Below are 22,731 nucleotides of genomic sequence, written 5' to 3'. Positions count from 1 at the left end.
GTCTCACATCTAAAATTTGGGAGTGTAATGTATATGGCTATACATTAATTTTTTAAAACATTTAACAAATGTTAAAAATGTTAGTGACAACTCCTGGGCTATTTAAATCTCAACGCAAATCTCTTCATCTTCACCCTTCTATCTCTCTGTACCTCTTGCTTTATTTTATCTCCCAGCTCTCAGCTTCTCTGAGGAAGACGGGGACTTCAGAGAGTGGGGAAGGAAGTTATCTATGAAATAATACTATGTGTAGAAAGAGCTCTGAAAGTAAACTGCAACCTTTCATCTAAAATTTTCACTCATATCAGTAAAAATCTGACAGAGTAAAAGCCCTGGTATCTTGGCTGTGACTGTTTTCCTGTTGTCAATCAAAACCCAATACTTAGCATCTGTTGTAAATGTTAGAATTCTAAGTAAAGGCAAATTGATGCATTTGTGAAAATTCTAAGTAAAATTTTGTGAATGCGTCATATTTTTAAGAAATTTGTTACTTGATCAATTCACTTAATTTCAAACTTCAGAAATGCATCAGTTGAATAATAAATTCATGTCAAGGAAAATAATCCCCTTGTTCTTCATCTTGTCTTGTTAGCTATTGCAGGTGGTGGCCTGCTTGCCCCCCAGTTATATGACAGCCAAACATGAAAAGCTAGTGTCCAGTAATATTTAGTGTTTCACAAGGTTCACAAAGTAACATATACTTATATTCCTGTCCTTAATAGACACTACTCATTAGTTAAATATATAGGAAGAAAATATGAATTCACTGATGGCTGGTAAATATTAGCTGTTGAAAACTTTTAAGCATTATTTTTAAATTGTTCATTTTTTTTTTTTTTCTTACTGAATTTTGTGTTTACTATAGATTATTCTGTACTGAATACTTTTCAGGGTAAATGCATTTTTCTATCCCCAGTTTACTATCAAATATCTTTCATTTGAACAGTTATTTAAAAAATTTAATGCCTGTATCATGGTAAATTGTATCCTACAAAACCTTAAATTATTTTCTGGCATCTGTCCTTACTCTATCCTTTTTTGTCTTATTATTTTTTTTTTTTATTCTTCCAATTTTATTTTATTTTTAAACTTTACATAATTGTATTAGTTTTGCCAAATATCAAAATGAATCCGCCACAGGTATACATGTGTTCCCCATCCCGAACCCTCCTCCCTCCTCCCTCCCCATACCATCCCTCTGGGCCGTCCCAGTGCACCAGCCCCAAGCATCCAGCATCATGCATCGAACCTGGACTGGCAACTCGTTTCCTACATGATATTTTACATGTTTCATTGCCATTCTCCCAAATCTTCCCGCCCTCTCCCTCTCCCACAGAGTCCATAAGACTGTTCTATACATCAGTGTAAATTGTTCATATTTTAAATATTATTAATATTTACTCAAGAGGTTATTTTAAAGAACTTTTTATATAAACAGTGTCTCAATTGTTAAATATGATTTCATTATATCTAAGGGCCATTTTTATCCAGGTCAGCTCCCTCTAATATTACAACAAAAGCCAATGCTTAAGGAATTCCCTGGCAGTCCAGTGGCTAAGACTCCATGTTTCCACCGCAAGGGACTTGGGTCCTATCCCCTGTCAGGGAACTAAGATCCTGCATGCTACATGGTGCAACTAAAAAAAAAAAAAAAAGCCAATGCTTAAATAAGACTAACTTAATAAAAACTGTTTTGCAGGAAACACCCTGCACTATCCTTGTCTTTCTTCACGTGGTACCTCTGGAGTGACTCCATCCACCCAGGTAATCAATACTTTCCCTTGAAACTTTTCTGGGTAGAAAACTTTCTCATTTATTAAATTGCAAGTTTTGATACTGACTTGAAATATAACCCCAGAAAACTGGTCTTAAGTAGTTGAGAATGTCATTTTGTAAGAAGATTTTTTTTTTCTTAAAAAAAAAAAAGGAAATTTATGCTTGTGAGGTTGGTGTTAAAAGAAGACTGACAGTGTCAGTTTAATGTATTCTGATACACATCGTTCATCTATATACACTGACACCTTCATACATACACAATTTATTCATGATGACTAGGACAAGCAAAAGGAGGAATGAGTTTCAAGGAAATTAGACTTTTTTAAAGAAAAAAGAAAGTGTTAAGAAGTCTGAAAAGTGATAAGAATATGTACATGGCAAAGAGGAGCATGATGTGGAGAATAAATCAAAAGAACAGATGATGAGGTTATTTACATCTGAATGACAGTTTCACACAATTTTGATTATTTTTAGAAATAAATCCTGAAATAATAATCCTCAACTATTTTTCAGTAACCATAGTCATGAATCTAATGAACCAGGTTTATGGCTACCTGTTACTATTTTCAAGTTAAATATCAGAAAAAAATCATCTGGGGAAAAAAATCTGCTGCTAACAAGTCATAAAATCATTAAGAATGCTTCAATAGCCACAAAGCACAAAATAAAACAATTGTATATACCTGCCTCCACCCCATCCATATACACATGCACACATACCTATGAGGTCCAGGGTGTAGATTTTCTCTCTAAGTTGTGGCCCAGCTAACTGGGAGATCTCATTATTTTTCACCTCATTCACTCATCTCCTCCAATTCTACTGAACCTGTGTTTGGGCAATCTCTATTTTAATGATTAGGTATGCTCAACTTTAAGTCATCCATTCACTCATTACATTACAGTGTTTATAGCAAAGAACAAAACCAATAAGATTTCTACTTCCTGGAGTTACATCCCAATATTTAAGGGTTTATGGTTATATAAATTGTACTGCATTCTGCCACTTGCAATGTGTAACTTCGGTTCAGGAATCTAAGTCTCAGCTTCCCCCTTGGTAAAAGAGTAATAAGAACAGTACCTATCTCAAAGTATGGGGGAAACTGAGGCTTAGATACTTTTTTGACAGATGGGAGTGAAGTGACTTGGGGAAGGAGAGAGTCTCTAATTTGGAGAAAGGTACATGTAGGCTAATAGTCCTGGACCCCCTTGGAAGATTCCTAGCTCAAAAGACTTCCTATATATTGCCTTCATTGAGGACAGGAGTCATGTTTTGTTGTAGTGTTGTAGTGTTTCTCAGCCATGTCTGACTCTTTGCGACCCCATGGAGTGTAGCCCACCAGGCTCCTCTGTTCATGGAATTCTCCAGGCAAGAATACTGGAGTGGATTGCCATTTCCTCCTCCAGGGGATCTTCCCAATCCAGTGATTAAACCCAGGTCTCAGGCACAGCAGGTGATTCTATACTGTCTGAGCTACCAGGGAAGCCCTACGTCGAGGGGAAGGTGTTTCATTTACTTTGTAGTCATCATAGGTTTATATATTTATAAAAACATTTTTTGACCGGTGGTAGTAGAGTATCTTATTTTAATAGAACCAGCATATTATATTCATTTTCTGACAGATGGGAGTGAAGTGACTTGGGGAAGGAGAGAATCTCTAATTTGGAGAAAGATACATATAGGCTAATAGTCCTGGACCCCCTAGGAAGATTCCTAGCTCAAAAGACTTCCTACACATTGCCTTCACTAAGGACAGGAGTCATGTTTTCTTCATCATTTTTTCCCTATCACCTAATATAGTAGCACAGTATGCATGTGAAATTGACCTTTCCCTAGCACCTCAGCAGCCACTAGCTACATGTGGCTTATTGAACACATGAAAAATGGCTTGTCTGAATTGAGATGCACTGTAAATATAGACTATACACAACATTTTGAATTTGACTAAATATAAAAAAATAAATCAGTGCCTTAATTACAAGTTTATGTTGATTACATATGGAAATGATCATTTTTATATAGTGATTAAATAAAATATATTATTAAAATTAATCTTACCTGTTCCTTTTGGCTTTCTAAATGTGGCTCCTAGAAAATTTATAATTACATATGTGGTTTGCCTTGGTTGCTCATTTTTCTGTTGGACAGAGCTGCCTTAGAATGCTGATTAGAGAAAATGTCCTTGATAACACACAATAATTATTTATATTGCTATTAATTTAAAATTTCGTTAGTATAATTCTAACCCATCTCATATCCTTTTTAGCTTGCCTCAGTTTATCTCTTATTTCATATGCTTTTAAAGGATTATATGGGGTATAATCCTAAATAAGATTAAAGAAGAAAATTTCTGAAAAATTTATATTCCTTCTTGGCAAAAACAGTTAAATTAAAAAATATATTTCCAGAATATTGGAAATAAAAGCAAAAATAAACAAATGGGACCTAATTAACCTTAAAAGCTTCTGCACATCAAGGAAACTATTAGCAAGGTGAAAAGACAGCCTTCAGAATGGGAGAAAATAATAGCAAATGAAGCAACTGACAAACAACTAATCTCAAAAATATACAAGCAACTCCTACAGCTCAACTCCAGAAAATAAATGACCCAATCAAAAAATGGGCCAAAGAACTAAATAGACATTTCTCCAAAGAAGACATACAGATGGCTAACAAACACATGAAAAGATGCTCAACATCACTCATTATCAGAGAAATGCAAATCAAAACCACTATGAGGTACCATTTCACACCAGTCAGAATGGCTGCGATCCAAAAGTCTACAAGTAATAAATGCTGGAGAGGGTGTGGAGAAAAGGGAACCCTCTTACACTGTTGGTGGGAATGCAAACTAGTACAGCCACTATGGAGAACAGTGTGGAGATTCCTTAAAAAACTGGAAATAGAACTGCCTTATGATCCAGCAATCCCACTGCTGGGCATACACACTGAGGAAACCAGAAGGGAAAGAGACACGTGTACCCCAATGTTCATCGCAGCACTGTTTATAATAGCCAGGACATGGAAGCAACCTAGATGTCCATCAGCAGATGAATGGATAAGAAAGCTGTGGTACATATACACAATGGAGTATTACTCAGCCATTAAAAAGACTACATTTGAATCAGTTCTAATCAGGTGGATGAAATTGGAGCCTATTATACAGAGTGAAGTAAGCCAGAAGGAAAAACATCAATACAGTATACTAATGCATATATATGGAATTTAGAAAGATGGTAACAATAACCCTGTGTACGAGACAGCAAAAGAGACACTGATGTATAGAACAGTCTTTTGGACTCTGTGGGAGAGGGAGAGGGTGGGAAGATTTGGGAGAATGACATTGAAACACGTAAAATATCATGTAAGAAACGAGATGCCAGTCCAGGTTCGATGCACGATACTGGATGCTTGGGGCTAGTGCACTGAGACAACCCAGAGGGATGGTATGGGGAGGGAGGGAGGAGGGTCTAGGATGGGAAACACATGTATACCTGTGGCGGATTCATTTTGATATTTGGCAAAACTAATACAATTATATAAAGTTTAAAAATAAAATAAAAAAATAAAATAATATATTGTAAAAAATATATATATATATTTTTAATCACTTGACTCTTTGCCTACCTAATCTATAAGCTTTTTATTTTAAGAAGAGAGTCTGTTGCTGAAAATCTGCTAGCGTTAAATAGTCTCATATGAATATAGTGGCTATGTTTGGTACATATTTTGATTAATTTGATAATTTCAATTTATATACTGATTATTATGTTTTATTGTTTGTCTATAAATTAATGAGAAAGTAAGCATTCTAAAAGCACACTGGCAAGCTTTATTCAATCAACTGTGGAGCTTTGTTAAATACTAGTTTCCAGGTGTATGAGTTTCCTCAGTACCACAAACTCTCCCACACGGGTGAGTGAGATGGACCAAAGGAAGGTCAGTATACTCCATCATCCTCTACTAAATCTGAACCGTTCTCATGCTAAGGAGAGGTCACCTTACCTGGGAACATCTGATTGTCAGGGCTGGGCAGGGCACACTGAAACAGGTTGCTTTTGTATGGAAGTGCGTGGGTATATTTGTATGTATGTTTGTGTGTGTGTTTATTGCAATCAGTTATCATGCCAAATACTTGGATCTGTGATCCAGCTATTTCACTTGAATATACAGAAAGAGTTAAGAGCTTTATTAATTAAATAAGATGTACCCAAGTTATTCTGAAATTTAATGAAATACAGCTGTTACTGTGATGCATGGTAATTAGCTCTAAGTCACAGGAAATTTGTAAAAGACTGTCACTGTGTCAACATTAATTTTTACACAATTGAATCCAATTTTTTAAAACTTCTCTATAAAGTCTTCCCTGCATCAGAATCATTCTCTCTCTCCCTCTCCATCTCCTCCCTTTCCATTTCCTTCTGCCCTTTCCAAAGAGAGAGACCCCCGAGTCTGCCTAAGCATCTCCAGTCATCTACCCTCTCAGGCTTCCCACCCTAGGCAGGGGAATCCCTACACTCTGCAGACCTTGAAGACATGCTTAGTTTGGGCCTTAGATGTGCATCTGCTGCTATATTTCAAGGGATCTTTTTTTTTTTTTTTAATTTTTACTGGGCTTTAGGGGATGGGATAGGGAATACCTCCTTAAGTTATGCCCCACTAGGAAGATGTCCATTCTAACTTTCCTGGGATAACTTTCAGAGCTTTTTCTTTTTCTTGGAGCTGCTGCTCTTGGGGGCAGTAGCCTCTTCAGGTCCACTGTTGAGTGGCTTCTCCTTGGAAGACACTTTCTGCTTTTCCTTGGGGACCTTTTGTTTTCTGACTCATTAGGGTCACTAACTGGTTCTTCTTTGGGAAAAGATTTCTTCCTCTTGGGAAGACTTCCAGTGCAAGCTGTCTCTTCAAGATCACTACTAACTAGCTCTTCCTTGGAAAAAGATTTCTTTTTCTTGGGTTTGGAAAAAGAGACAGATGGGTCTTTCATTCCATTCTCCTGAGGAGCCTCTTTGGGCTTTTGCTTTTTCTTCTTTTTGGGTCTTTCACTTGTCTCCTCACTCTCCTCCGGGGCACTACTATTTTCTGAAGAAGCCAGGGCAATTGCAGCCAGCCTTTTCAAACTTCTTCAGGCGTTTCTTCTCCTGTTTCTCAAGCTTCCTAGTAATCTCAGCAGCCACTTCCTCTGCCTGAACCATTGCCTCCTTCATGACATCCAGATTCTTTTGGGGAATCTCTCCAGTCTCATGGAAGGATAGCTGCGCCTCAACTTGTTCTCGAAACTTCTCCCCCAAAACACTGGTGGGCACCTCAGAGAAGCAATCGATTCGTGAGACAATACTGCATTTGTTTGCCAGGTATCGGGAGATGTGGCCTTTGTTCTTGGCAGCTGCTCAGTCAATGAAGGTAGAGTGGAAAAATGAGTCCGTATTTTGGGGTGTTAGCCCTTGTCTTCAAGGCTCTGGAAACTTGGTCCCTTTGCTGGACCCAGGAAATCACTCAGACACCAGGACTGGTCAAGGGATCTTTATAACATCCCCGATTCTGTTAGCATGGGATAGAAAGAAGAAACCCAGGTACGGTGTGAAAAGGTGGTACCCAGGGAGAGAAAGGATACCTGTCAGTGGTTCTTGAACCCTAGCATTTGGGGTTCCCTAGCATTTGACCCCTACTTTGGGGTCAGAGGAATGAGAGAGTGTAGACATGGAGACAGAGGACGGGGAGAGAAGGGGAGCAGACCATCTGTGAGGCCCAGCACTTCTGTAAGAGACCCAGGTATCTCTTTATATCCCTGGGGCACAGCTTTTGATCATTTTATTCCAAGTTACCCCTCTTCAGGGTAGCCAGGAGCTAGACATACAGAGAGGACAGAGGCACGCGGGCTTTCCTCCTCCACCCTCACAGGTCAAGCATGCTACCTTCCTGGAGGAATCTGACAGTTTAGGGCCTAATCTGAACCCTGTCACTTTCTAACTGTGTGACTTCAAGTAGTCACCAACCTCTCTGAGCCTCATTTTTCCCACCCATGGTTTCCCCATTGGTGAAGTGGGAGAATGATACTCTCTATCATCGCACTCATGGGGGTTTAATACAATGAAGCACCCAAACATTGCTTAAAGCAGAGTAGGCCCTTGTCAAAAGTTCTTTCTTTTCTTTAGGCCTGAGGCATGAACAAGTCTTCCTCCCTCTTTCCCCATTTCCTGCTCTCTCCAATTTCCCCTACCTGTATTTATTTCATTTCACTTCTGAGGATCAGAATGTTAAAAATAAATGCAGAGGGAATTGGGGGTGGGTGAGTGTGGGACGCGAGGTAAGTGAAAGCCTTGCTTCCTTCCAGGTGGCATGCAGGAGGGAGTGTCATGGTAACAGGTAGAAGAGTACCAGTGTCTTCGGGGCATGTCCCATCGTTTGTCCTTTGTGGATTGGGAGCTGCGACTCTCCTTCCCAGGGCACCTAGGGCCTCTGACCAGACACTGCCCTGACCACTGGATCTAGTGGGCTTTCAAAGGTTCTGTAGAGGGAACCCCCATATTATACTCTGGGGCCAATCTAGTTAACTGGGAAATTTGATGTCTGGTGGAACAATTGCTGCACCTTATACATTTAGCCCATCACTTGTGTTAAGAGGTACAGGCTCAACTCTAATGAGATGCTAGACTTATCACTAGATTGCAGTAATCCTTTCCCAAATCCACTTCTGGGGGGTTTGAGGAAAGCAGGCTGACACTAAACATGGAATTTGTTCCCTCGTAGCATCTTGGACTCATAGGACTGTACCAGGTTCCTCTTTAAAGTGCCTGATGGTTTTCCTACTCAATCTCAATTTCTGTTTAGCAATCAACATTAATATTTCTGGTGGGTGGGCTGCACACTGATGCTTCTTTATTCCCCAAGCTCTTTTATTGGAATATATTACTCTGTGCAGTTTAACAAGCTGTGCTAGGCTAGGAGTCAAGCAATCCTGACCTTGTAACTATCTTGTCATAGCTACGAGGCAATAGATGAGGGCATGTCTGCTCTGCAAAAGGCCGATTCAAAGGTGACATAAAACAGAGGTGGTGGAAACTGGAGCTGATTATACAGAGTGAAGTAAGCCAGAAAGAAAAACACCAATACAGTATACTAACACATACATATGGAATTTAGAAAGATGGTAATGATAACCCTGTATGCGAGACAGCAAAAGAGACACAGATGTATAGAACAGTCTTTTGGACTCTGTGGGAAAGGGAGGGAGGGGATGATTTGGGAGAATGGCATTGTAACATGTATACTATCATGTAAGAAATGAATCGCCAGTCCAGGTTTGATGCAGGATACAGGATGCTTGGGGCTGGTGCACTGGGATGACCCAGAGGGATGGTATGGGGAGGGAGGTGGGAGGGGAATTCAGGATTGGGAACATGTGTACACCTGTGGTGGATTCATGTTGATGTATGGCAAAACCAATACAATATTGTAAAGTAATTAGCTTCTAATTAAAATAAATTAAAAAAAAAACAGATGTCATGATCCAAATGAAAAACAAATAGTGGGCTCCCCATCCTGTCATGCCAGTTAGGTTGTACCCTCTTTCCACATCTCTACCCACAAATTATATTAGGAAACAGGTTAAATAGAAGATGCAACATTAGAAAAATTAGAAAACATTCATTGAAAACACCTGGCCCCCACATTTGCACTGAGCTAAGTTCTGTGAAATTTCTGTGCATACAGGAAATAAAGACAATTGCACGTTTATGCCTGTTTCTTTTAGTAGTAGCTTCAGGGGCCTTTTAATAAGATTCCACTACAAATAAAGATATAAAACTTTGGGGCAAAACCTTGCTAAGAAGTTTAAGAGAGTGCGTTTCTCTCTCATTGCTAAAGAAAGAACTTTTAGAAAGAATTTCTCAAGGACTCTGAGAAGCTCTGGGCTGATATGCAAAAGCCCACATTCCCTTCTCCCCGCTCTCTGCGGTTCCCTGACAGCTACTAACTTCCTAAGGGCATGGGCAGAGTTCTGACAACCTTGCACGCGCCATGTGACAGATGAGTAATACAAGGTTAACCAAGAGACCAGAGGCGCAAACACGGTGTGGGCTGAGGGGCCGAGGGCATCAACTTGGGTGAGGAACTCTGGCTTTTTTAGTTTAAAAAAGGCATCCTGCACCCCTTATTAGGGAAGCATAACCCAGCGATGCATGCCTTGCCTTCGCGGTTCTGATTCAGCATTTTTCCTCTCGGAAATACGCCGGATGCGTGAGCTCCGCGCGCTCCAGCTTTCTGAGCTACGGCTGCTGCTTCTCTGAAAGCCATTCTGCCTTTCTTTTCCCATCTTTGTATCCATTTCCTTTGTTGTGTATGAAACCCACTGGCCACCCGCCCTTCTCCGCTCTGTCCCGCCGGCGCCTCCGCAGAAGCCCACTCTATACCTTGAGGGTGGAGAGAAAATGCTCAGTGCAATGCGACACCTGTCGGTCAACCCGCCCCTGGGAGGAGCGGCGGGTGGAGGCCGGCCTTTCGGTCCCCCGTGGGGGTCCGAGCCCCCCGGCCGGCCCATTGCTGCCGCCCCGGCCGTGGAGCTCCGGCCCTGCGGAAACCTGAGTGCTCTCTGTCCTCCCCTCGAACGCCCTTCTTCTCTGTGAGACTGGAGTCCTACCAGACAAGCTCTGGTGGCCAGACCGCGCGCAGCTGCTTCCAGCTGCGGAGAGGTGGGGAGGAGAGGGAGGTTCTGGAACTCAGAGCATGGTCTAAAACAGGTAGGGAGCCCACCCCGTCTCTATTTCTAAAGGGAGTGTCAGAATCAAGAAGCGGGCCGGAGTCCCAGAGGACCGGCTCACACTTGCCACTTAAAGTTGGCTTCATCCAATCAGAGCATCTTTATTGAGCGCCTGCTGTGTGCTTGGCGCCCGTCTAGGAGCTTGGGAGGCTGTAGCGAATAAAATATTAAAACATCTCTGCTCTCGCGGAGCTTGTGTTGTTATCAGTCACTCTGATAGTCACACAAGTTCCTGTGAACATTTCTGGATGTTTTCAGCTAAAGTGTGAAGGAACAGAAATCCGAGATTGTTTTTATTTCTACAAATGTTTGCTGATGTCCCAAGGGATTAAAGAGAAGGAAGGAGGGAGGGGAGGAGGAAAGAAGAAATTTACAATGTCTCCAAGGAGTTAGTCCCTTTTTAGGAACTTTGGCTTAACCAGTTTAAATCTCCAAAAAAGAGCCAAACAAAAACAAAAACCAACAACAAAGCAAACAAAACCAAACCACAAAAAGAACCGCTAGTAACTCAACTCAGAAAAACTGCTTGAGCTTCATGTTTTCTCTTTGAACAAATCTACTGACCTCAGTTGCTACTTAGAAAAGAAGCTGGCTTTTATAAAGCTGAGGCTGGACCACTTTTTGCCCAAGAGAGCCTCATGGGGTTCTGAAGACAGGCAGCCCCAAATCCATTCCAGTGTTGTCATTTACTATTAGGCATATATCCTTGGGCAGGTTCCTTAATGTCTCTAATCCTCAACTGCTCCTTCCTTAAAATGAGGGTTCTGTCAATAATAGTTCCCTCCGCTGGATGCTGGAAGGCTTCATGGGGATGACATGTGCAAAAGCATTTAAACCAGACCTGGCTTGTGGTAAGTACTCCACAAGTGATGTGATGGGAGTTGCAGCACCTTTTACAATCTTTCCTCCTTCTGTAATCTGAGTGGTCTGAATGATGTGATGAAATGTCATGTGTCTACACATTAAATTAGAAAAATCAGAAAAACTTGAAAGATTAAAGAAACTCAGAAATTCAACAGATCAGACTTTTAAAAAACACGTGTGGTGTCACTGATTATATTCCAGTTCTATTATTTTAGAACTGGAAGTGACCTTAGAGTTAGTGCTGTATGCAAAAAAAGAAAAAAAAAGTTTTGCCTTTAAATGAGTACATGCCTTAAAGTCTCTCACAGAAAACCAAAGGAATGAAAATGAGAAAAAGAATTTAAAGAGAACTTTAAGAGAATTTAAAGTGGGAGACATAATGGCCAAGATTTTAGAAGGATGTGAGGATTGTTAGTAAGTATGATAAACAAGATTTCATCACAACATCTTTGAGAAGAAAGAAAAGAAACCAACCACCTGATCTATCTCTTAGGTTGGTTCTTACCTGTTATCAAAATGTCTATGGCAATACCCTTGTTGACAAGCATATTCTATTTCTCTGATAATATAAAAATGTAGTCCACTATGAGTTTGTAAACCTTACATTTTCTCCAAGTTAAATTCTTGAAGTTTATTTCTCTGTTCAACTTTTCTATTCCTGACAAGATTTTGAGTCTTTTCCATGTAAACTCAAGGGTAGCTTGTCTTATAGTTCTTACCTGGAAGCATCTCTCTTAAAAAAAACAGGGGCCTCTGCAATAATATTTGCCATTCCAATTCTTTGTTACCAGTGATTGATAATGATGATGACAATCAAATTCTATCTGATTGTGTACTCTAAATGAGGGATGAATAAATCTTTTTGTTGTTGCCATATTGTAAAAGTGAAGAAACCATTTTAAAAAAAAAATAGCCCAATATGTTGCATTGTGTTTTACTTGGCATTGGTAGCTAAAAGGCCTGTGTGAGAGACCACTATTCAGGAAAACATCACCATATGATATTTAATCACACCTTTGTTTATGTTTGACAGTTCCATAGATGTTGATGGTGGATATGTGACCTTATCTAACATTATGGTGGCACTTTTATATATACTTTGAAAAGTGTCACTACATATATTATTTATTTTTGTAATAATGCTGGAAGGTGCACAGAATAAGTGTTACCCATTTTGCTAATAAAGAAAGTGAGCTTAAAGTTAAATAGACAATAAGCAGTGAAGTAGAATAGAATCCCATGTGGTTGTTACCCTAAGTGTGAGTTCTTTTGATGGTATTACTTCCTTTAAAGAGCAGGAGGGGAGCTGGGATTCAGAGTTAAAACCTGGCCCCTGGATATTATTGCCTTTTTTTCTAAGCTGGAAACTGAACTGGTGGTTAGTGTAGGAACTGCTGCTGACCTGATTTTGTGCTACTGTTTTTTGTCCCAGAAGGACACAGACTTCTGACTGTGCTTATCATCTGGTTCAGAAATTTTTGGTGTGGTCTATTGATTCTGGTCTTGTAAAAAAAATAAAAGAAATGAATAAGATGATAGACCATACATGCTGATGCAAATGAGGTTCACTTTACTCCACACGTGTATGCATGAATTGCAAGGGCACACAAAGGGTCCTGGGGTCTCTTCCTCCACATAAGGGACTATTCATAGACCTAGTGTGTTCTTCTGAGGACCCTGGCCTGGGCTGGGATGTCTCTTCTCTCCTAGATCCACCTGCTGTTAACTTGGTCTTTGACTTTACACTTACTTGAGCACAGCTTCTGAGAAGTGAGTCGTAATCATCCACTCCTATAAAAGGATCTGCCTCCCTCCAAAGCCTTGACAGTGTTCTGGATGGTGCTATCGAGGAGTGCTGTCTCCCAACTGAACGTACTGTGTTCGTATTCACTCTTGGGGTTGAGTTCCTAGTGAGTTGTGACGGTAGGAGGGATTTTAAAGTCCCATTAGATGGAAGAATTCTTTCCTGTTAGGAATCTAACAGATGCCCATTTAGACTGTGAGATTTAAAAACATTTCTCAGATGGCTGCATCTCAGGATGTTGCTGTTTTTGTTCCCACTAACAGGAACATTGCAAAAACACCAATGAGATATCGCAGTGTTTCTGAAAGTGTGTTCTGTAGAACTCTACTGCCATGAGATGATCTATAAACAAAGGATTCTATGATTATGAGAGGTTGGTTGGTTGGTTTCAGATCTTTTACTTCTCTTTAGAACCACTTCCTTGCAATGATGTCATCATGGACAGAGCATATTTTATCACCTTTTGATTTTGGGCTTGGTTGTGTGAACTTGCTTTGTCCCGTTGAATGTAGATTAGAGAGATACTGTGATGATCCTCAGACTGGGACTTAAGAGATACTTTTTCACTATGTCATGTGAACCTCTGCTATTGCCTGAGGAGAAGGCTGCTGGGCTGAGGAGAGCAAGAGGAGTATGGAATACCAGCTCCATAGACCTGCAACTTGAATCAGAGCTGTTTCAGTCAAACTGCTGGTCTGTGAGCACAAACAATGGTTGTTTAAAGTCACTGAGTTTAGAATTATTGTGGAAATAGATAACTGTTGTATTGGTCAAAAGAGTTTGAGGCACATTGTATGTTATGTAATTCCCTCACTCCTTCTTTCAGAGTCATAATGCACAGTGATAGATTAAAGGCTCTGAGAAGGACTGCATTAACCCATGTCTTCCCAAACTCATTTTATTTTTGTATAAATAAATAAAATGGCTTCCCAGGGGGTGCAGTGGTAAAAAATTCACCTGCCAGTGCAGAAGACACAAAGGATGCGGGTTTGGTGCCTGGATTGGGACGATCCCATGGAGGAGGGCATGGCAACCCACTCCAGGATTCTTGCCTGGGAAATTCCACAGACAGAGCAGCTTGTTGGGCTACAGTCATGGGGTTGCAAAGAGTTGGACATGACTGAGCACAAAGGAGAGTCCTAATTAATATCCTATACAACAGTTGTCCCCAACCTTTTTGGCACCAAGGGCTGGTTTTGTGGAAAACAAGTTTTCCATGGGCGAGGGCAGGGGGATGGTTTCGGGATGATTCAAGTGCATTACATTTATTGTGCACTTTATTTCTGTTATAATTACATCAGCTCCACCTCAGATCATCAGGCATTAGATCCTGGAGGTTGGGGATCCCTGCTATAGTACGTACACTTTGGAATTCTTTTAAGTTATTCAGGGCAGTTTGTGTAAATCCTAGACTTGCTATAAACCTGAAATGAACTCTTAGAACAGTTGACAATGACTTTTAAGCCCTACCAACCAATTGGACTCTCTCAAACTTTGCTTACTTATTTATTTTTATGTATTATTTGTATGTGTGTGTGTAAATGAGAGTTTACTGACAAAGACAAAGCCAAGCTTCCCCTCCCCCCACCCTCCCCCAGAACAGATCCTAACAACAGAAGAATGGTAAGTATTTTTAGGGCAACACTTAGCCCCCTCCTCCTTCTCTCCAGTCCCAAGGTTCGCAACGCAGACACACGAAAAAGCTCGGGCGAGGACAGACACTCAGCGAATCTCTACCAGCAAGAGTTCTGGGTGGGTGTGTGCGTTTCCCGTGCCCTTTGTGAGACACCGGCTGACGTTACAGAGACAGGCTGCGGTGGCGAATAGAGGACTTCAGGGCAACCTCTACTCATCCCCCAGTTCGGCCAAGCTTGAAATGGGCCCCCAGGGACACTGCGGTGCAGGCAACAGGCTCTGTCTCTTCAGGAGAGAGGTCCTTTCGGTGGAGCAGAATCCCTCCCCAGCTGCTCAGAGGCAAACCGGGAGGGAGCCTCTCCAAGGAGCGAAGGGCTGGCAGACCAGCTCTGTCAGGTCAGCTGAATAGTCCAGCTGTTGCCCATGACTGCCGGGGAGGCTGAGAGACGCCGGGTTTCAGAGGCGGAGGGACACTTCTTGGTACCACACTGTCTGCTTACCCTGCCACGAGCTCTGCTGCCTGGAACTGCGGTTTGCTTTGAGGCGAGAACACCGCGTTTGTAGTGGGGACCTTCTTCACTGCTGTATCCCACTGACTCCACGAGCAGTCTCCCAACCACGGAGCTTCACCCACCTGCTTTTCTACCCTGCCTGTCACCAAGCTACCCACCTCCCACCCACCATCCCTTGCCACTTCGTGTTCTCCACGTGCCTGAGGGATTCCTGTCCTGCACCCCAGGAATTCTCGTGGAGTCTGGGGGACCTGCTCCCCGTAGCTTTGTAAGTGGTATGAGGCAGGGTTATTTCACTTGCAACACGGTTGTGGGGTAGTTTCTGCTGTTTTCTAAGATTCCTCCTCTTGGACTCACTTTCAGATCCGAGTCCTGCATGAGGCCTTGGACCCGGCCGCCTCTGATGAGAGCAGGGGCGTCTGAGAAGCAGTCTCGGTCATAGACCCTGAGTCCCCAGTGTCGGGAAGCAGCAGTTAACCACAGGTGAAACTGCGAACACTGCTGAACAGACCGGTGTTTCGGGCACGAAGCGCTCTTCCACAGACCACACCCAATGTGCCTAGTCGGGGAAGGGGTTCTCACATTTCCCGATCTTTTGAGAGATGAAAAGGATGGCTTGGCCCTCTGAAGTGATCTCACCTGCCTGGGAGCCTAAGCAACACAAGTATCTAGCGGACCAGAGAGCTGAAGGATGACTGTGTGGCACCGGAAGCTCACTTCATCCCCGCATCCACCCTGCTGCCCTCCAGCACTGAGGCTCCGGGAGCAAATTTGCTACTCCTTCATTCTGGCATCAGGGTTTACCTTCAAGTCCCTGGACAGAGGCTCTGCTGCCACCGGATGCCAGTGAATGGAGCGCCAGAATCTGCTTGGAATGTGAGGAGAGCCATAAGGGAGTAGGACCTGAAAGGTAAGAGAAAGGCATTGAGGAAAGAAAGTCAATGAGAGGGTCCTGCGGTGAGAACAACATTGACTGGGATTTGGAGACCCAGCCCCCCACCTCTGCTACCTAATAGTCAACAGTCCTCAGGCAGTAACATCCTGTTTGTCTTTTATCTTTTTCTTTTTTCAGAAAAACAAGGTTGGATGAGTTATTATGTGAAGTAAGTCAGTTTCAGCTCTAAAACCAAGATTTTAGATGTGAATTGGACCTGAGATTAAACTAAATCCAGAGTGGGAGATGTAGGGAGGGCGTTTTGATTCCTGTTTCCCGTCTCTACTGAAATTCTTTCATCAGTGTTACTCACGGATTCGATCTGTGGAAAGGAATGTAGTTAAGTTCTCATTCCTCGAAGCCTCCGGACTGTCAAGGCCCATTCCCCACACCCTCCAGCACCATTCAAGGAAGACCACTATTCCTAGCTGCAGAGCATCAAAGGAGATGAGAATACGGGGCAGGAGGAATCACAGGAAAAGGAGTTTAGAGAGGAAAAAAGTGATCAGGAACAAGGCTGCTACAGGGTGGCAAGAAACTGCATCTCTTCCCTCCAGACTGCGTGGTTGCTTTAATACTTCTCTCAATCACACACTATTCCCTCAATTTCTCATATGTACAAAAATATAAAACAATAAAGTGCAGTTTACATTTCAGTGACACTTTTCCTTGCTTTAGTATTTTTTTTTGTCTTTTTCTGCTTTTGAAATGAACTCTTGATTACAGAATATCAAAGTACACTCAAAACTGCCAGCCACTGTAAGCGCAGCATGGAGAAGCCCACAAGTAAGGACAGATAGCAGCAGGTGGCACGAGGTGGGAAATGATTGAAGCAGTGGTTACAGACGTTCACAGGAAGCTAAAACTATCCAACAGGCCGTGCTCTAACGTTAGCACAGGTTAAACTAGTCACTACCTTGGCGGGTGGCCTCAGTGTGTTCAGGTTCAGATTCTACGTGGCAATAACAATTTATTTCAGTTAAGAGTTCTTGGCCTGCACCGATCATAGGGTAGCCGGAGGGCACCGGACCAGTCTATTAGTTTTTCAAAATGCTGTTGTAGACCTGATAGATGTACTGGGAGACCTCGGGAGGTCTCCACTTCAGCAACACTGTGTAATTGGGGTTTCCTGGCTGGATACGTAGCTCGGCCAAAATCCAAATGCCATTAGTGAGCTTCAGGGATTGGTACAACATGTCCTGCCCTTCTACATTCCTCTTGGCAATAGTATAAACGTTGTTTCGCAACTTGCTGGGAACAGTGTCAATATTTAAATGACATTCCTTAATCTGAAACTGAAGTTTATTTTCAATGGGAATATCCTTCCATGTTGCAAGGAAGACCTGGAGCTCCATTTTGCCATCTTGTGCAAAAAGCACGTTGAGTGGGATGAGGCAGCTGAAGTAGATGACATCAGTCTTGTTTTTCACAGCCACCTGCCGGTTGTTCAAAGGCTCCATTTTCATGACTGGGCCCAAGGTGTTGAGAGGCAGGGAGACATCAATGCTCTGGTTTGGTGTCAGTGGTGTATGGATGGCCAGAGGAGTGCTGGGGATGACACCAAAGCTATTCTGTTTCAGTTAAACTGAATTGCAGAGTCTGTCATGTGCTGCAGAGCTTTGTTGGTGAAGTTCATTTCCTTATAGATGTGCCCTTGGGAGTGAGTAAATGTTCCTGAAATCTCCAGGCCTTTAGCCTTTACCGCAGGCAGCCACACAGCCTTAGAAGCCACATATCCACCAAGTGCCATGCCTATCCCTGTGGAAAGTTCAAATAGGTCATTCAGACCACTGCTGACCACAGCAGAAATAGGGAAAGGAGCAAAGGTTGCAGGCACTGATGATGGGGTGAAGGACTGTCCCACCAGACTATCTAGTCTTCCCCCCAAGAGATCCACTGCTCCCATCTGCATGGAAGATACCTGTGGCACATTGACTGGGGGACCAAGGTCAAGGTTTAAAAGATCCCCCAGAGGGTCACCCTGGGAGGGGATAACCTGAGGCTGTCCTGGGTTGGTGGCAGTGGTGCCATCGGGGCTGTCACCTGCACCAGTGCTCTCGTGATGCATTGCCGTGTTTGAGATGGATTCCGTGACTTCCTTCCACAAGAGCATTGGGTGGCTTATGGTACACTGAGGCCAAAGAACCAATGTGGCAGATTAGCTCATCCAATAGAGTTGGCTCAATAAGATCTGTCTCCTCAGAAATCAGTGACTTTTCAGACAAGACTACTTCTTTAGCTGTGACAGGATCAGTTGAGAGAAGGCTCCAATAAATATAGTCCTGGTCTCAAAGGTCAGGATTATCAGAATCCTGTGTTGCCAAATTCAAGACCTGCTTACCAGCTCCTGTGTTTCTGATGGTTTCTTGAGAAACAGCTTCACTATGGCAGTGAGCAGACTGAGCTGCACTTGGGTGCTTTCATCATGAAAACCCTCCAGGAAGCTCTCTAGTAACTCATCTGCATTGTCAATTCTTTCAGCACATTCTCCCACAATCCAAATCATAGCTTCTCAAGCATCTGGCTCATCCAGTGACTCTTAAGTTCTCACACAGTGTGGCAATGATACTTTCATATTTGTTGGAGTATTTGCGGAAGATGTCCCTGATGACGACAGTTGCCTCTTGGACCACGTAATCTACTTTGGTTTGGATGAGATCAAGCAACGTGCTCACACAGCGCTCTGCAGATTGCTCCACCTTAATGGCACACCACCCAACAGCTCGCACAGCTTTGCACACAAAATCAACATCCACCTCTGTGGCATATTCTATCAGTTCAGCCAGAACCTGAGTAATGTTGGCTTGGGATGCCAAACGAATCATGATGTCCAATTTCTCTAGTTTCACATAGATGGGATCATTGTACTTCACAAAGAAAACTTTTATTTCCTGCTTCAAGATTTCAGGCCTTTTCTGGACAATTAGGTTGATGTTCCTCAGGCGTATTGCACCTCTGGCTCCCCAGACAGCCAAGTGACAAGTGGAGGGGCCAACTTCTTCAGCAGCATATTGTAGTAGTCAGAGTCCTTAGGTAGAAACTCTAGAAATTTCATTAGGACTTTTACTGCTAAAGCACCACTGCTGAATTGGCATGAGATAACCAGGGAGTTATCCACTCACAGATGTTCTGAGCCTCCCGGTCATCTTTAGGATTGTAATTAAACAGGCAGTCCAGGGTGAAAATCTGGCCCCATTCAGTGCACTCATTCAGGGCTGTCAGTAGCTTATTAATATTCTGTGGATATAGATCGAGTAAGTTGATGTTCGGGTGAGATTCACTGATTTCAGATAATGCTGCTACAGCATTAGCTACCATCATTGGATTTGAATCTGTTATGTGATCCCACAGAGAATCCAGAAATTCCTGATCTTCCATCATCTGGGCATTGATGTTATGGAGTTTTGCCACACAGACTGCTGCTGTCTTCTGGACGTAGGGATCATCATCCTTTAAGCACTTGCAGAGGGGCTCACAGAGATATTCTGTAATCTTGTTCATCCGGATGCACTGCATGGTTCTGACTGCCAAGGCTTGAGTCAGAGGATTGGGATCTTTACAGTCCTTCACAAAGCTGTTGACAGCCATGATGGCCATGTCTGGCTGACTCTTGGCATAGTTCATCAAGTAGAGATACACAAGCTTCTTCAGTTCCAGGTTGTCTGTCTGCATATAGTTCACTATATCTGGAAAGAGAGTGCTAACATCTTTCCCCACAGTCATAGCAGCAATCACTTTCTTCACAGCCCCCTTCCTCTTTTCTTTCTTTTCATTGTTGAGTTCAGCCTTTAATTAAAAGATTTCTCCCTTTTTATTGGTTGTGAAGTACTTGGAGTCAGTCATGGTTTTGGATCTTTGATGTGTACTGTAGGCAAGGGCGGGCGTGGCAGCAGCGGCCAGAGAGCACAGCCTGAGCGGTGTTATAATGGTTTCCTGCACGTCATGACTCCTCCAGGTCTAAGCCCCTAAAATTTGCTTATTAATCAGTCCCCATTTGCCTTCTAATGGCTGCTGAATTTCACCTCAGTGACTTGTATTATATGGCTCCCAATTTCTAAATGATTAAAAATTATTCTCCACTGCTGATGCCAGCCCTATTTCAGAATGATTTTACAATCAGTATAAGAACATTTATTTTAAAATAAATGACCAATGAATTAAATTGATCAATTTTAATTACTTTCATGGGTTCCCCCCCCAAACATTAGATATCTAATATTTGGTATTAAAATTACTATTAAGTTCATTCAGAAACCGTGTTGGTGCCAAAACCAAAAATGAACAACCAGAAATACTCATTACTTTCTCCTCAGTTTTGAGAAAGGTGGATGGAACACACACAGTAGAGCTGTTTCCCAAGCTTCGTCACAATGCCGAGCACCAAAGAAGATACAGTGGTTCCAGGAAACAACTCCCTTTATTTTGGGTGACTATGAGTTGTTGATATCTTTTATATTCTTTAAGGGGCCTTGGCATATACATTCATTTCAAACACTCACAGGTGCTTATGTAAAAAACTAACCATTAGCAATGAGGTCAGTGCAACAATTTATATTTTTTCCTCCAAGTTTTTGAAGAATAATCATAGATTATCATGTATGCTGTCTTAGCAACTGTGAATCATTATGCTCTAGAATGTTTTAACATGAAAAATCAGTTGATTTTCCTTTCCTTAGGTGAACTTCCTTACATTACATTTGCACATAGCTGGTTAGTCTATGATAAGTTTTTTATTTTTTTTTAAATTTACAATATTTATTGGTTTTGCCATATATCAAAATGAATCCGCCACAGGTATACATGTGTTACCCATCCTGAAGCCTCCTCCCTCCTCCCTCCACATACCATCCCTCTGGGTCATCCCAGTGCACCAGCCCCAAGCATCCAGTATCGTGCTTCGAACCTGGACTGGCATCTCGTTTCATATATGATATTATACATGTTTCAATGCCATTCTCCCAAATCATCCCACCCTCTCCCTCTCCCACAGAGTCCAAAAGACTGTTCTATACATCAGTGTCTCTTTTGCTGTCTCGTACACAGGGTTATTGTTACCATCTTTCTAAATTCCATATATATGCATTAGTATACTGTATTGATGTTTTTCTTTCTGGCTTACTTCACTCTGTATAATAGGCTCCAGTTTCATCCACCTCATTAGAACTGATTCAAATGTATTCTTTTTAATGGCTGAGTAATATTCCATTGTGTATATGTACCACTGCTTTCTTATCCATTCATCTGCTGATGGACATCTAGGTTGCTTCCATGTCCTGGCTATTATAAACAGTGCTGCGATGAACATTGGGGTACACGTGTCTCTTTCCTTTCTGGTTTCCTCAGTGTGTATGCCCAGCAGTGGGATTGCTGGATCATAAGGCAGTTCTATTTCCAGTTTTTTAAGGAATCACCACACTGTTCTCCATAGTGGCTGTACTAGTTTGCATTCCCACCAACAGTGTAAGAGGGTTCCCTTTTCTCCACACCCTCTCCAGCATTTATTGCTTGTAGACTTTTGGATCGCAGCCATTCTGACTGGCGTGACATGGTACCTCATAGTGGTTTTGATTTGCATTTCTCTGATAATGAGTGATGTTGAGCATCTTTTCATGTGTTTGTTAGCCATCTGTATGTCTTCTTTGGAGAAATGTCTATTTAGTTCTTTGGCCCATTTTTTGATTGGGTCATTTATTTTTCTGGAATTGAGCTGTAGGAGTTGCTTGTATATTTTTGAGATTAGTTGTTTGTCAGTTGCTTCATTTGCTATTATTTTCTCCCATTCTGAAGGCTGTCTTTTCACCTTGCTTATAGTTTCCTTTGTTGTGCAGAAGCTTTTAAGTTTAATTAGGTCCCATTTGTTTATTTTTGCTTTTATTTCCAATATTCTGGGAGGTGGGTCATAGAGGATCCTGCTGTGATGTATGTCAGAGAGTGTTTTGCCTATGTTCTCCTCTAGGAGTTTTATAGTTTCTGGTCTTACGTTTAGATCTTTAATCCATTGTGAGTTTATTTTTGTGCATGGTGTTAGAAAGTGGTCTAGTTTCATTCTTTTACAAGTGGTTGACCAGTTTTCCCAGCACCACTTGTTAAAGAGATTGTCTTTTCTCCATTGTATATTCTTGCCTCCTTTGTCAAAGATAAGGTGTCCATATGTGCGTGGATTAATCTCCGGGCTTTCTATTTTGTTCCATTGATCTATATTTCTGTCTTTGTGCCAGTACCATACTGTCTTGATGACTGTGGCTTTGTAGTAGAGCCTGAAGTCAGGCAGGTTGATTCCTCCAGTTCCATTTTTCTTTCTCAAGATTGCTTTGGCTATTCGAGGTTTTTTGTATTTCCATAATAAATTTTTATCTGTTAAAGTGTTAGTAAAGCTTTTTTCCAGTGGCATTTAAATGGTATTTTTAGGAGCATGTTTAAAGACATCCATTTATATTTGACAAAGTGCTCAGA

At 41.9% G+C, this 22,731-nt stretch overlaps 1 protein-coding gene and 1 pseudogene across 1 annotated transcript in view; both read right to left on the bottom strand.

Moving 5' to 3' along the window:
- Nucleotides 1-10,066, bottom strand: part of MCHR2 (melanin concentrating hormone receptor 2) — a 38,723-nt gene extending 28,657 nt beyond the window's left edge. Inside the window, exons 1-3 of the mRNA XM_070376447.1 lie at nucleotides 9,961-10,066; nucleotides 6,883-7,157; nucleotides 4,021-4,098 (exon numbers count right to left, since the gene is read on the bottom strand). Of these exons, the coding sequence (XP_070232548.1) occupies nucleotides 4,021-4,098; nucleotides 6,883-7,157; nucleotides 9,961-10,066 (459 nt within the window). The remainder of the gene's footprint in view (nucleotides 1-4,020; nucleotides 4,099-6,882; nucleotides 7,158-9,960) is intronic.
- A 7,199-nt stretch (nucleotides 10,067-17,265) lies between these two features.
- LOC102282574 (AP-2 complex subunit beta pseudogene) lies at nucleotides 17,266-20,121 on the bottom strand (annotated as a pseudogene).
- Between the last annotated feature and the right edge of the window lie 2,610 nt (nucleotides 20,122-22,731).

The sequence above is a fragment of the Bos mutus genome, chromosome 9 (assembly GCF_027580195.1).
Source record: "Bos mutus isolate GX-2022 chromosome 9, NWIPB_WYAK_1.1, whole genome shotgun sequence".
Taxonomy (NCBI): Eukaryota; Metazoa; Chordata; class Mammalia; order Artiodactyla; family Bovidae; genus Bos; species Bos mutus.
This window is presented reverse-complemented; position numbering and strand designations above follow the sequence as displayed.